The sequence below is a fragment of the Doryrhamphus excisus genome, chromosome 9, assembly GCF_030265055.1.
Source record: "Doryrhamphus excisus isolate RoL2022-K1 chromosome 9, RoL_Dexc_1.0, whole genome shotgun sequence".
Classification (NCBI taxonomy): domain Eukaryota; kingdom Metazoa; phylum Chordata; class Actinopteri; order Syngnathiformes; family Syngnathidae; genus Doryrhamphus; species Doryrhamphus excisus.
In genome coordinates, this window is record NC_080474.1 from 10,990,669 (window position 1) to 11,002,927 (window position 12,259).

The following is a 12,259-nucleotide window of genomic DNA, read 5'->3' on the forward strand; positions in this document are numbered from 1 at the left end:
CTAAAACCTAAGAACACCAAAAACCATCCAGTCCTCCCACCTATAGGTGTCAGTACAGTAACTCCATGTGTTGATGGGACAGAGAGAAGGTTGTCTCTGTGGCTCAGATAAAATCCTGATAGTGATGGAAAGTTTTTTTCAGGATTCCGTTCATTCATTTTCTACCGCTTATCCTCATGAGGGTCGCGGGGGTGCTGGAGCCTATCCCAGCTGTCTTCGGGCGAGAGGCGGGGTACACCCTGGACTGGTCACCAGCCAATCACAGGGCACATATAGACAAACAACCATTCACACTCACATTCATACCTATGGACAATTTGAAGTCACCAATTAGCCTAGCATGTTTTTGGAATGTGGGAGGAAACCGGAGTACCCGGAGAAAACATGCAAACTCCACACAGACATGGCCGAGGGTGGAATCAAACTCTGGTCTCCTAGCTGTGTGGCCTTTGTGCTAACCACTTTATCAGGATTTCTTTTTTTTAAATATAGAAATTAGCGAAAAGCAAAAAAAAGACCACATGGCGGAAAACGAAATGCTCCGTCAGATGAAAAATACCAGAGGACACTGTACTTCCATCTTACACGTCTAGACTTAGATGCTCCTGAGCTTCAGACTTGATGTTGAAAGATGAGAAAATGGAGAGGAGATAAATGGGGAGAAAGAAAGGAGGGATAAAAAAATCTCCAGAGAGGGCAAAGGGATGCAGGATGATTCTGGAAAGACTTTGAACTTGACACAGAGGCTTCTGCATATGTGAGTGACGTTATGGAAGAGATGATTTGTTAGAGTGTGATGAGTGGAATCTTACTGTCCATGTGCTCGCCAGCATCAGTAATCTTCGATTCCACTTGGACTTCAACCCCCGCAACAAACGCTTGTGGCGCTCACCCCAAATGATCTTGGCCTGAGGATCTAAAGTCTTCTTGCAAATGTGAGCGCCCGAGCGCTGTATACGTTATCACCTGATTACCTACACCTGTCTCTTCATGCGTGCCCTCTCCACTGTGTGTGTGTAAGTGGTTCAAGATGCACCAAAGATGTTCAGCAGAGGAAGCCTCCAGCTGCTTCTCATTCTTCGGAATACACTATCTATCACTCTTTAAGCTACTTGTGGCCCCACAGAAGCTATTAGAGCAACTATTTATATCCATACCGCAACCACACACCGTAAACAAACACACTTCAACAAGTCAGCTTTCCATCCATTTTCTGTACCGCTTATCCTCACTAGGGTTGCGGGGGTATGCTGGAGCCTATCCCAGCTGTCTTCGGTTGAGAGGCGCAGTACACCCTGGACTGGTCGCCAGCCAATCACAGAGCACATATAGACAAACATAAAGTTATACTTTATGATCTTACCCAATAAAGTATAACCACAATATATGTGATCTGACTTACTAACTTAGGAGTGTGATTTGTTTTTAACTGATAAATTAGTACAATTGGAGTAATGGATTGTTGACTTTTGGTTGTCCAAATTATATCCAACAAATTGTTACCACAGGTTAACATACACAACAAACTGATGTGCAAAAACAAATAGTTTGTATTAAAAACTTTGACAACCAAAAGTTAAGATCTACTAGTTTTAACATAATTTTAGTTTTCGGTATCCAAGAATGTGCTTGCTTATTTTGGTACTATAATTTGTATACCTGTACATGTCATCATGGTAATACTCTTGTTACAAGGTATTACTGTGTTCTTTGAGGTTGGAAATTTACGTTTGTTTTATAAACTCTTCTGAACTTGTTTATTTGAAGTCAGTTCTAACCAATTTTAGCCAAGACACAAATTGTGTACTTCCTTTTTTATTGAGAAAGCATTTGGTCTTAGTTTGCGTGTCCTTTTGTGCTTCGTGTTCGCAAAGGCATTTTGGTGTCAGAATTTGTGAGCAAAAAGCAAACAGAGATGTTTTTTTTTTTTTTTTTACTGCGCATTCGTTTCCAGTAAAGTGTGACTCACAAGTCGGTCCAGATCAACAACTCGCACGTCAGCCTTGATTGCAAAGCTAATTCTGAGATCCGTTGACGCAAGATGTTAAAAAGGATTACCTCATGTCCGAGGAACAATACTGTAATTAAAAACAAAAATGTGTATTTTAGTCTTTAATTGTACGCTCATAAACTGCGCCACCAGCTTTCCTTTGATATGAACTCGCAAAACTGTCAGTTAATTAACAATAGCAGTCATGATAAAAAAGGAGTTTGCATTGAGGAGAGGCCTCCATAATACATGAAACAAAAGGCAGGTACATATTGGCCAATAAAACCATAGACGACTACACCACCCTGCGGGAGCAGCATTCATTCATGGCCACACTTCCCTGCTAGCGGCTGATGACAAGGTGTTTCTGAAATCGCATTAGGGGCCCTTTCATAAAGCTTTAATTGGGAGTGTGTAGCAGCTTGAAGCGTTTAGGCTTTGTTTAATGTGATGCAGACTCACTGCTCGCTGCTTTGTCTCCTGTGTGGAATGGGGCCTGGGATACCAGGGACCCCCACTGTCAGTGTTTACTTTGATTTGGAGGGATAGGGCAGAATAACCCCCATCTCCTAAACACGCATAAACATGCACCAACATCCCTAAATACTGTACGTAACATCAAGATTAACCCTCCACCAAGCAGTCACCTTCACCATACCAGTACCAATACCAGTACATTTTGGTCTTGATTGTGTCACCATCCGAGAGATTCTTCCTCTGTGAGATTATGAATGGGCAATTTTTAAAAGTTCATATTTCACACATCTCATAACTGATCATTGACATAATTGGCATCTCATTTGGGACGATGTGGGATGCAACCCTGCTAAGGTCAGAGCTGGTGTTCAGGGTATGGGCTGCAGAGGGCAGTAATGTTTACATGTTTGGTTAAAACCACTCTGTGAAGAAGAAGTATTTTTTTTTCCCAGCAATTGCAAGTGCTGCACTAGAAGTTGGCGTCAGTGTTGCCTGCATTCACATGAAATGTCTACCAAAATTGCAGAACTTTTAGTTTATATGGCACTTCAAATACATCTCAAAGGGCTTTCCTCCATCATCCTCAGCAGTGTCAAGCCCAACAGCACTAAGAATAAATACATAATATCAAAATAAGATAACAAAGGAAAAGAAATACATTGCAGGCAAATATAGGCATGCATACTGAAAAATTTCATTTGTTTAGCTGCTACAAAAAAGCTAATGTAAATACTACGTAGGATGCACAGAGATGCATTGGAACCAATCTCAGCTCAAATACACTTTATTGACATGACAGTTACAAAAAACAGTGTCTCTGGAACAATTATCTTGGTTATAAGGCAATTATATTCATTATGCATGTCCTGCTTCCAGGATCTGAACTTTACCTCAGCCAAACTGGAGAGAGGGAGAAGGGAACGGGGGAGGGAGGAGTGCAGGACTTGTTGATGGGGTGAGAGTGAATTTGTTGAACAAATGACAAGGGACTGTGCACTTGGGTGCTGTTGGTGCAGCCTCCTGCACAAATAACCTAGTGTAATTAGTTCTGCACTTGTGACCCTGGTGCCAAGGTTAGTATTGCAGTTGGGTCCACATTCACATTGCAACATATCAGCCAGGTGGCTTGAGTGGAGTTGAGCTACTGTGAGGTAAATCTGAGCCCCAAGACCCTTTGGAGGTGGGGAGAGGCCTAAAAGAAGACGACTAGACAAACAGCGGCATTGTTGATTCTGCTGATTGTGCTCGGAAAAGCAGGGTGAAGATCAGCGGATGTCAACAAAGGGGAGGCTTTACAGTCCACTGTCACTGACTCACTGTCACCTGTGTCACCAAAAATATCCTCACGTCTTGTATTTTTAAATACAGTGCTTTGAAGGACATTTGGACAAATAGGACAGGTAATGATGGGTACAGCTTGCAAGATTGTGGCGATTCCTCAGAATGATAAAATACAGGGAAAATGTATTACTTTGTTATGTGTAATATTGTACGATAGTTTAAAAAAACAATGCATAATTTTGGCAAAAATTGGAGCGTTTGAAAACAGAGGTATTGTATGTCAGCTTTGTGTTATTAATGTTTGCTACAAAAGGCCCCCATGTTGCTCTTTGGACACCCCTACATTGTGGTCTGAATGGAACGGATCCTTGATATACAGTGGTGCCACAGTACCAAAGGATCCATTGAAAAACTTGTATGAAAACTAGGGCGGTCAATCGATTAAAATATTTGATTGTGATCAATCCTGATTAATTAATTAATCGATACCTTTTTGTTCACAGTTAACTCAGAATTTATCACATTTAATTGCAGATAGAAATATATCTATTTATCTATAATAAGTATGGGAAATATCTGTGTAGTAAAGGATTTGATAATTACATCACATTTTATGAAAAAGGATATCAATTTTGGAACTATATTAGTTTTTGAATGTTTAATGTGAGCTGCGATTTGTCCTAGGAATGTGCTTCAATCAAACTGAGGTGTGGGCTGAGGGTCCAAGAGGAGGAGCGCGTCAAAAAAAAAAAAAAAAAAAAACAGCCGTTAAAGGAAACTTCTGTTAACATTCTGTTAGCATTAACATGTTAACTTTGACAGCCCTATTGAAAACTGAAACATATTTTCCCATAGGGAATAATATATTTGTTCTTGACACAGAAAAAAATTCCATGTTCACTTTCGTTACTTTGTATTGAGTTGTGACTCCCATAGAGCAGCTACACACAATAACCCGTACAGAAAGCTTTCTAGATCTTCCAGATTCTGCACCTCTTTTTTGCAGTGTTTCCATGGACTTCCTGTTTCCGACAGTCAAAAATAATGTGGAATGCAATTAAGGTTAGGGATTAGGAAGCCTGGTCATTGATATTTGCATGATGCTGTACAATTGTCGAACTCTTGCAAGTGACACTTTTCATGATGTTACATTTAAGTCTGTATGAAGTAAAAAAAGGCAACCCGAAGTGAATATCCAAGCTGTTTAAAAGTCAGACTGACGTCCCTCTGAGCTCACATTTCTAACACCTCATAGAAGCTTGGGAGGCTGACAGTGTTTACCTCTCTCCATGTAATGTGTTTGCCCTCATCACCAGGAGGCCCGTGTTTCTAATCCTCTGAGGGAATTATTTAATGTTCCAGTGCTCATCCGAGATGGCTTCAAATGCATGCCCGCCCCCCACGTCCTAGAATGCGGACCCCCAAGACACATTGTAAAGACGACACCACATTTTTCCCTCGCACACACTCACTGAGGCGAAATGCTTGTGAAGAGTTGTAATGAGAAAAGCAGGTGAGCTCTTTAACAAGGGTTTCACAGCTTTTAAAGTGCCAACACAGTTGGTCACCATGGTGATGGGAGCTTGGTGCAAGTATTTGAGCAAGTCAGCATTTTTCTTCCTTCTGAGAGGCAGACGTTCTTTTCAAAATTGACTCTCAGACAGGTTTTGTATGTAGCTTTCGTGCTTTGAGGTGATGATTTATCATTTGAAATATGTAAAACCTTGCCAGCACTGTAAATATGCATGTGGTTGGCTTACACTGATGTTTTGCTGCTAATCAGATATTTTCCAAATTGGCTGACCTCAATGTCACATTTTTCCTTGCGTGATTGAAAGGAATATCAATTTCTGTTAAGAATTATTATCTACTGATTTTAGTGGGTTTTGCATTTCTTAAGATTTATATATTTGTCAATGAAAACGTGCTATTTTCCTCAAAATTCAAAAGGTTTTGAGAATGAATATGTTGACTCATAAGTATAATAGCATGCAACTGCAATTGTAACCACTACAGATTTCCATTTTGCACAAGGGGGCGCATTTTTAAATGAGCATTACAGGAAAAAAAATATGACTTACAGTAGGCAGCAGAATAAGAGAATAAAATAGCAGAACCCACCTCCTCTCCTGTCAGTTCTAGTGGTGTAATGGTACAGCTGCTGCCTTTCAAAGCAGGAGGCATGGGTTTGATCCTGTCCCCATTTTTTTTTTTTTTGTATTTTGTTAATTTGTCATTTGGCACTAAAAATAATTGATCCCATGTATTTGTACTACTTCAAAATACGCATTTAAATACATTTGAGCTCAAGGTAAACAATGTAAAATGGCTTATGTTTATATATTTCTTCCTCACAGTAGCTTTAAGTTGTTTTTTTAAATAAAACCACACACATTTATGGCCTTACTCCAATGGAAAACCTTGACATACATCACTAAATATGACGTAAGTGACCTTATGGCAGGTCTGTTTGAGATATTTTCCGAGCAGACACGTAAATTGTTCCAACAGGATGTGATGCACTAATTGTATTTACAAGTGCAGGGCACAGACTCCAGAGTTACACTGACACGATAAACACACCTGCCTCGCAGTGTTTGTCAGTACAAGCCTGTCGGATGTTAAATCAATAAACTAACTCAATGAAAAAAAGAAGTCTGATGCGCTCCACAGATTGGAAGGATCTTACTCATTCTGGCCTTCAACATTTTCCTCTTGACTGCACGTATTATATCTCATCCAATGGAATTATCGCAGTGATAGTGTGGTGTTTTATTCTCTGATATACAAACTTTGCATATATATTTATGAGTAAAGTATGTTAATATTTAAAAACTTTGGTCAAAAACAAACAACAAGTACATAAAAAAAGAGTACTCATTTCCAGTGGTATGTGGTGAAGTACTTGGCTGGCTACTTCTGATACTTTGTTGTAAAAGTCTGATCACCTTCTGTTGCGCTTGAATATTCATTCATTCATTCATTCATTTTCTACCGCTTTTCCCTCACGAGGGTCGGGGGGGGGGGTGCTGGAGCCTATCCCAGCTGTCTTCGGGCGTAAGGCGGGGTACACCCTGGACTGGTCGCCAGCCAATCACAGGGCACATATAGACAAACAACCATTCACACTCACATTCATACCTATGGACAATTTGGAGTCGCCAATTAACCTAGCATGTTTTTGGAATGTGGGAGGAAACCGGAGTACCCGGAGAAAACCCACGCATGCACGGGGAGAACATGCAAACTCCACACAGAGATGCCCGAGGGTGGAGCTTGAATATATGATTCTCAATCTTAGCAGTCAAATTCCTAAAAGTATCTTGAATGCATTCCACTCGCTGCTGACTCTAGCTGATGCCACTTTGAAGGACGGCAGCCACCTTCAGAGAAGGTGGAGTACAGCAGGGCATCCTTGTATGACATTTCTGATGAAATGATGACACCTCCATTAAAGACATTATATGGGATCTATAAAGTCATGTTGGATGATAAATGTTTCTGCAAATGATGACGCTGACAAATTACCATCCGTTACCACTAAGTGCACTCACTCTCATCTCACATTTCTTTAATGATCAGAACATAATAAAAGTCAGCCATTTTTACTTAATTTTTTCAAGTATTTGACAGATTTTAACATTTTATAATTTAATCAATAAAATAAGTAACATTTCTTATTTAAAACATGTATTTCAAATATGAATTATACATTATATATATTAACAACTACAATTTCGTAAAATAGGCCGAGTAGTTAGCGTGAAGGCCACACAGCTAGGACACCTGAGTTAGATTCCACCCCCGGGCATCTCTGTGTGGAGTTTGCATGTTCTCCCCGTGCATGCGTGGGTTTTCTCCAGGTACTCCGGTTTCCTCCCACATTCCAAAAACATGCTAGGTTAATTGGTGACTCCAAATTGTCCATAGGTATGAATGTGAGTGTGAATGGTTGTTTGTCTATATGTGCCCTGTGATTGGCTGGTGACCAGTCCAGGGTGTACTCCGCCTCTCGCCTGAAGACAGCTGGGATAGGCTCCAGCACCCCCGCAACCCGCGTGAGGATAAATGTTTAATTTATTTATCATGGATGGCCCTGCCTCACCTGCCTCTCCAGCCACAGGTCCTTGGGACTTTCACTATATACAATATTTGATGTTTTTTCATGGGTTTTCACTGGGTACTCATCCCAAAACTATGTGTCCTGTGATTGGCTGACACGGATTGATGTACAGTATGCTGTAACATATTGAAATTAACTTGAATTAAAAAAAGATGTATATACAGTATACACCAAAGCTCCCAAAGCATGAATACATTAGCATCACACATCAACTATGTTAAGTGCACTTTTCATAACTGGGCTGCTTCTTAAATGTTTCCAAAGGGCCCCATTAGTAGCACTAAAATGACACGTGCATGAGAAAGAATGGGTATGTTGGTTACTCCCTTGGTCTGTTTTATACATCAGACAAGTTCACCTGTGGGCTGGTGCAGAAAAAGTACAGAAAAAACTACAATATTCCAAAAGTACTGTATTTCACCAACAATGTTATCTCAGTATTGTTTTTGATATATACTTTTGTGCATTGATAGCAAGGCATGATGGTCTTAAAATAATGTATTAGACATGCAGTTGCAGTCATACGTTTATATACTGTACCTACACTCATCATGGGCTTGAATGTCTTATTCATACCCATGTTGGTCTCACAGTCAGAAGACCAAGGGTTCTATTTCTGTTTGAACATTTCTGTATGGAGTTTACATGTTGTCCCTGTGCACATGGGCTGTTTTCTTTTTCTTTTAATTTGTGATCATGGTCAACTGCAACTGGTAGTTTATAATTGACAGGATAAAATGTTTTGATTGACAGCATTCATTGGGTTGACCAATACTCATAAAACCGGGAAAGTCCAAGGAACACATGGAAGGCCTAAGAAGGAGAATTGTAGATTTCCAATTCTAAACACCTGAGTCGATCGAGACTGGACTGTTCAGGTTGTCTTAGAAGACATTTTGCTACTCATCCGAGCAGGCTTCATCAGTTCATGTTGAAAGACTAGCTAGGACACTCACCAGTCAGACCAGATAGGACAGACCCAGATAGTCTGAGAACTTGGTGCAAGATCCAGTCTATTTATCCCCGAGGATATTCCAAGATCACTTCAAGCAATCCGTACTAAAAGGGACCTATTATGTTCATTTTTCAACCCTTTGTATTCGGTTATGGACTCCTATAGAGCAGCTACACACAATAACCCACACAGAAAACTTTCTAGAACTTCCAGAATCCAAGTGGTTAGCATGTAGGCCACACAGCCAGGAGATCGGGAAGACCTGGGTTAAATGAACTGGGCCGGAAAAGGGTGGATTGTACCCTACTGGTGGGAGTGAGGTCTTGCCCCACATGAAGGAGTTCAAGTATGTTGTTCAAGTCTTGTTCACAAGTGAGGGAAGGTTGGAGTGTTAGGTTGACAGGTGAGCAGTGTGATGGTTGCTGCACCGGAACCTCAATTTGAAGACAGCTAACCAATCTACGTTCCTCCCCTACTTATGTTGATGGTCACTCACTGAAATACGTACGTATGTATGTCTCCTGTGTAGAATGGCTGCGACATACAACTATTGTTAAATAGATACCCTCTGACCTCTTTTGTAAAGGCAGAATTTTTAATACAGCTCTTGTATTGGATAACATTATGTTGTGCAACCAGCCATAATGTGATCTCTGGTCAGTGTATCAGCATTTGCAAATATGCAAAATCATGAGGGAAAACTGCAGACGCAAAACATAATTCTGTCACTTAAAAGACAATAAATTACCACACATTTGTTTTCATAAATAAGCAAAGACTGCAGCTCAATAAATACATAAATAATACATAAATAACAAACAAACTGTACATAAGCAGCCATATCGGTGTCTTTGCAAACTGCACCTGACATTCTAAAACACATCATCTCATTTACATGATCAAGGCTCTTTCTCACACATGGACATGAAGACTCGTGAATGAGAGGGCGGAAAACACTTGAACGCTGGATGCAGCAGCCCTGGAAGTCATTCAGCCTCATGCCAGTGCGCCCCTCTCTCCAAGGTGACAAGTGCCATCCATTTGGGGAAACAATGCCTACGCTCTTCCCTCCCCTGCCCCACTGGCAACAGCTGTCAATGACCAGTCAACAATAAATTAGAATATTCAAAGACACGGAGGCGAAAGGAGTGCTTGGGGCTTGAGAGAGCCTGAGGTGTGCAACCCAGTGAGAAGTCTGCAGATGTCCATCATGTCAGCGGGCCGCCTGCCTTTGACATGGAGACAGATCAACCCCATTCGGGGTACCCCAAGCTCCTGAACTAATCCCACTTTATCCACGAGAGACGGGCTGTCAGATCTGGGGGCAGAGGGACACAAAAGCAGGACAAACACATGAGTTTTGATACATTTTAATGACTGTTTAACAAGTTCTATATGGGCCCAAGAATGGCCACTTCATCTTGAATGGTCCCATGAAGAGACTTCAGACTAGAATTTGTTAAGTCGGCGGAGGCAATAAGAACACAAGAGCATGGATAAACTAAGGAAACACACCTGGAAGTGAACGTGTGCAGCAAATACAATGCAAACTGCTTGAAATGGCAATTGCTTTGAAAAGCAGCAATACATAAAGCAGCTAAAACTGAGCTACATGGAATCAGGAAGCGGAAATCTTGTCAGGCATAAGCGGTTGACTTTAGTTCTTTGTAGTGAAGCAACCATAAATGTTCCTTTATCCCTGTTATTCATCATTAATATATATTTATATGTATTTTAATTGGTTTCTGCATGCAAAACTGTCATCGTAAAACTATAAAAATGTCTTGTGTTAGCATGTTTGACTTTTTGGAAAAAATGAATTGGATTTTTGTATGGGAAAAACTGATTTGGTTAAAGTTATACTATAAGTTTCAGAGTCTGACCTGGAACATATTCATGATGCTACCAAAGTTTGCAGTGTCCGGCCACCCCTAAAACCAGGGGCCCTCAATTACATTAGGTCAATGGGCCGTTTAATAATATGCAAGTGGTTTGGTTGGCGGGTCCTTATGCGTCCCGTGGGCCACCTATTGAGGACCACTGCTTTAAACTTGGCCAAGTGCCAATTTTCTCCTTTTGTTTGTAATTGTATGACCTTTTAGTTGATGATACTGATAAGTTTGTGTTTATAAAAGCCTTTTTATTATTTCAACATTGGCTTGTGTTAAAGCTGATGTATGAAAGCAGCTTTTTATCTGTTTTTATGGATACTCTAACAAGAACTGTATACATCATTTGCCACTTTATACATTGATTTGCAGTGGTGTAAATTGTATCATGTAAATTGTAGTAGTATTGATAGTATAATAATAATAATAATAATAATAATAATAATAATAATAATAATAATAATAATAATAATAATAATAATAATAATAATAATAATAATAATAATAATTTATGCCAGCAATTATTAATTATTAATTAATAATAAAATAATGAACAACTAACCTGTGTAAATAGTTTTTAACATTTTCTAATCAAAGTGCTAATTTTAAAGGCATAACTTCCGTATAGTTCTTATTGTATTGTACATAATTATGATATTAAGGTACTGGGTGCATGCTGGGCTCACCGCTGGTGTTCCAAATAGCGTTGGTTTGGTTCTTGTATCCGTTCTTCATGCATTCATCCACGTAGGATTTGGGGTCGCATCCCGACATGAGGATCTCCCTGAGGAGGGCGATGTAAGCGATGGCCAGCCTCAGGGTGTCTATCTTGGACAGGCGCTTCTCGTAGGGAAAGGTCGGGACGTGACAGCGGAGCTCCTCAAAGGCGGAATTGATGCTCAGCATCCTTTTTCTCTCCCGGATGTTGGCGGCGTGCCTCTGCACCTTGTAGGGCTGATGGGACACCAGCCTGCGCGCCCTTTGGCGCTTGGCCACGTCCACGGAGTCGTCCACGGAGAAACCGTCCGTGTCTACACAGACTCCCGCGCCGGGGGACTGCACGTCGAGGTCCGTGAAGGTGAGCTGGGCCTCCGGGAACATGGACTGACAGCCCAGGGAGGACCAGGGGGACAGCTGGTCGCTGGCTGCTGTGCAGTCCAGCAGGAACGTGTCCAGCTGAGTTTGGAACTGAATGTTCTGGTCCATCTGACCCCAAAAGGCAAAATCTGTGGCACCATCTTGCTCTAAATCAAACAGCACGTCCTCCATCATTCAATGTAGATGTTGCCACTGCGCCGGGAGGTTGTTGTTGATGGTGGACAAGTGGTGAGGTGCCTCAAACTGCACATTAAATACTTCCAGGGCCTCCATGTTTCTGCTCTGTTCTCAAGTCTGAAAGGAGCCTTTTAAGAACTCTTTACCCCTCCTTGCATATCGCTATTTAAAAAAAAGCAATTACAAAAGGATCTTGATCTCCAGATGACAACAAGAAGGAAAAACACGTGTCCAATTATAGAATCCCCCCCCCCCCACACACACACACC

The 12,259-nt window shown here is 40.9% G+C and overlaps 1 protein-coding gene across 1 annotated transcript; it reads right to left on the bottom strand.

The window, feature by feature from the left end:
- Window positions 1-9,706: 9,706 nt before the first annotated feature.
- Window positions 9,707-11,984, bottom strand: LOC131135961 (pancreas transcription factor 1 subunit alpha). The gene is made up of 2 exons (XM_058082397.1): window positions 11,402-11,984; window positions 9,707-10,144 (listed from the first exon to the last, which is right to left on the bottom strand). The coding sequence occupies exons 1-2, from the start codon at window positions 11,982-11,984 to the stop codon at window positions 10,107-10,109; spliced, it is 621 nt and encodes a 206-aa protein (XP_057938380.1). The 3' UTR covers window positions 9,707-10,106.
- Window positions 11,985-12,259: the final 275 nt, after the last annotated feature.

Bases quoted from the DNA above. Each gene is read 5' to 3' on its own strand.
- LOC131135961 (XM_058082397.1), bottom strand. From the start codon at position 11,984: ATGGAGGACGTGCTGTTTGATTTAGAGCAAGATGGTGCCACAGATTTT. The intron at 10,145-11,401 runs GTGAGCCCAGCA...CTCTGCCCCCAG, and splicing joins CGCTATTTGGAACACCAGCG to ATCTGACAGCCCGTCTCTCG.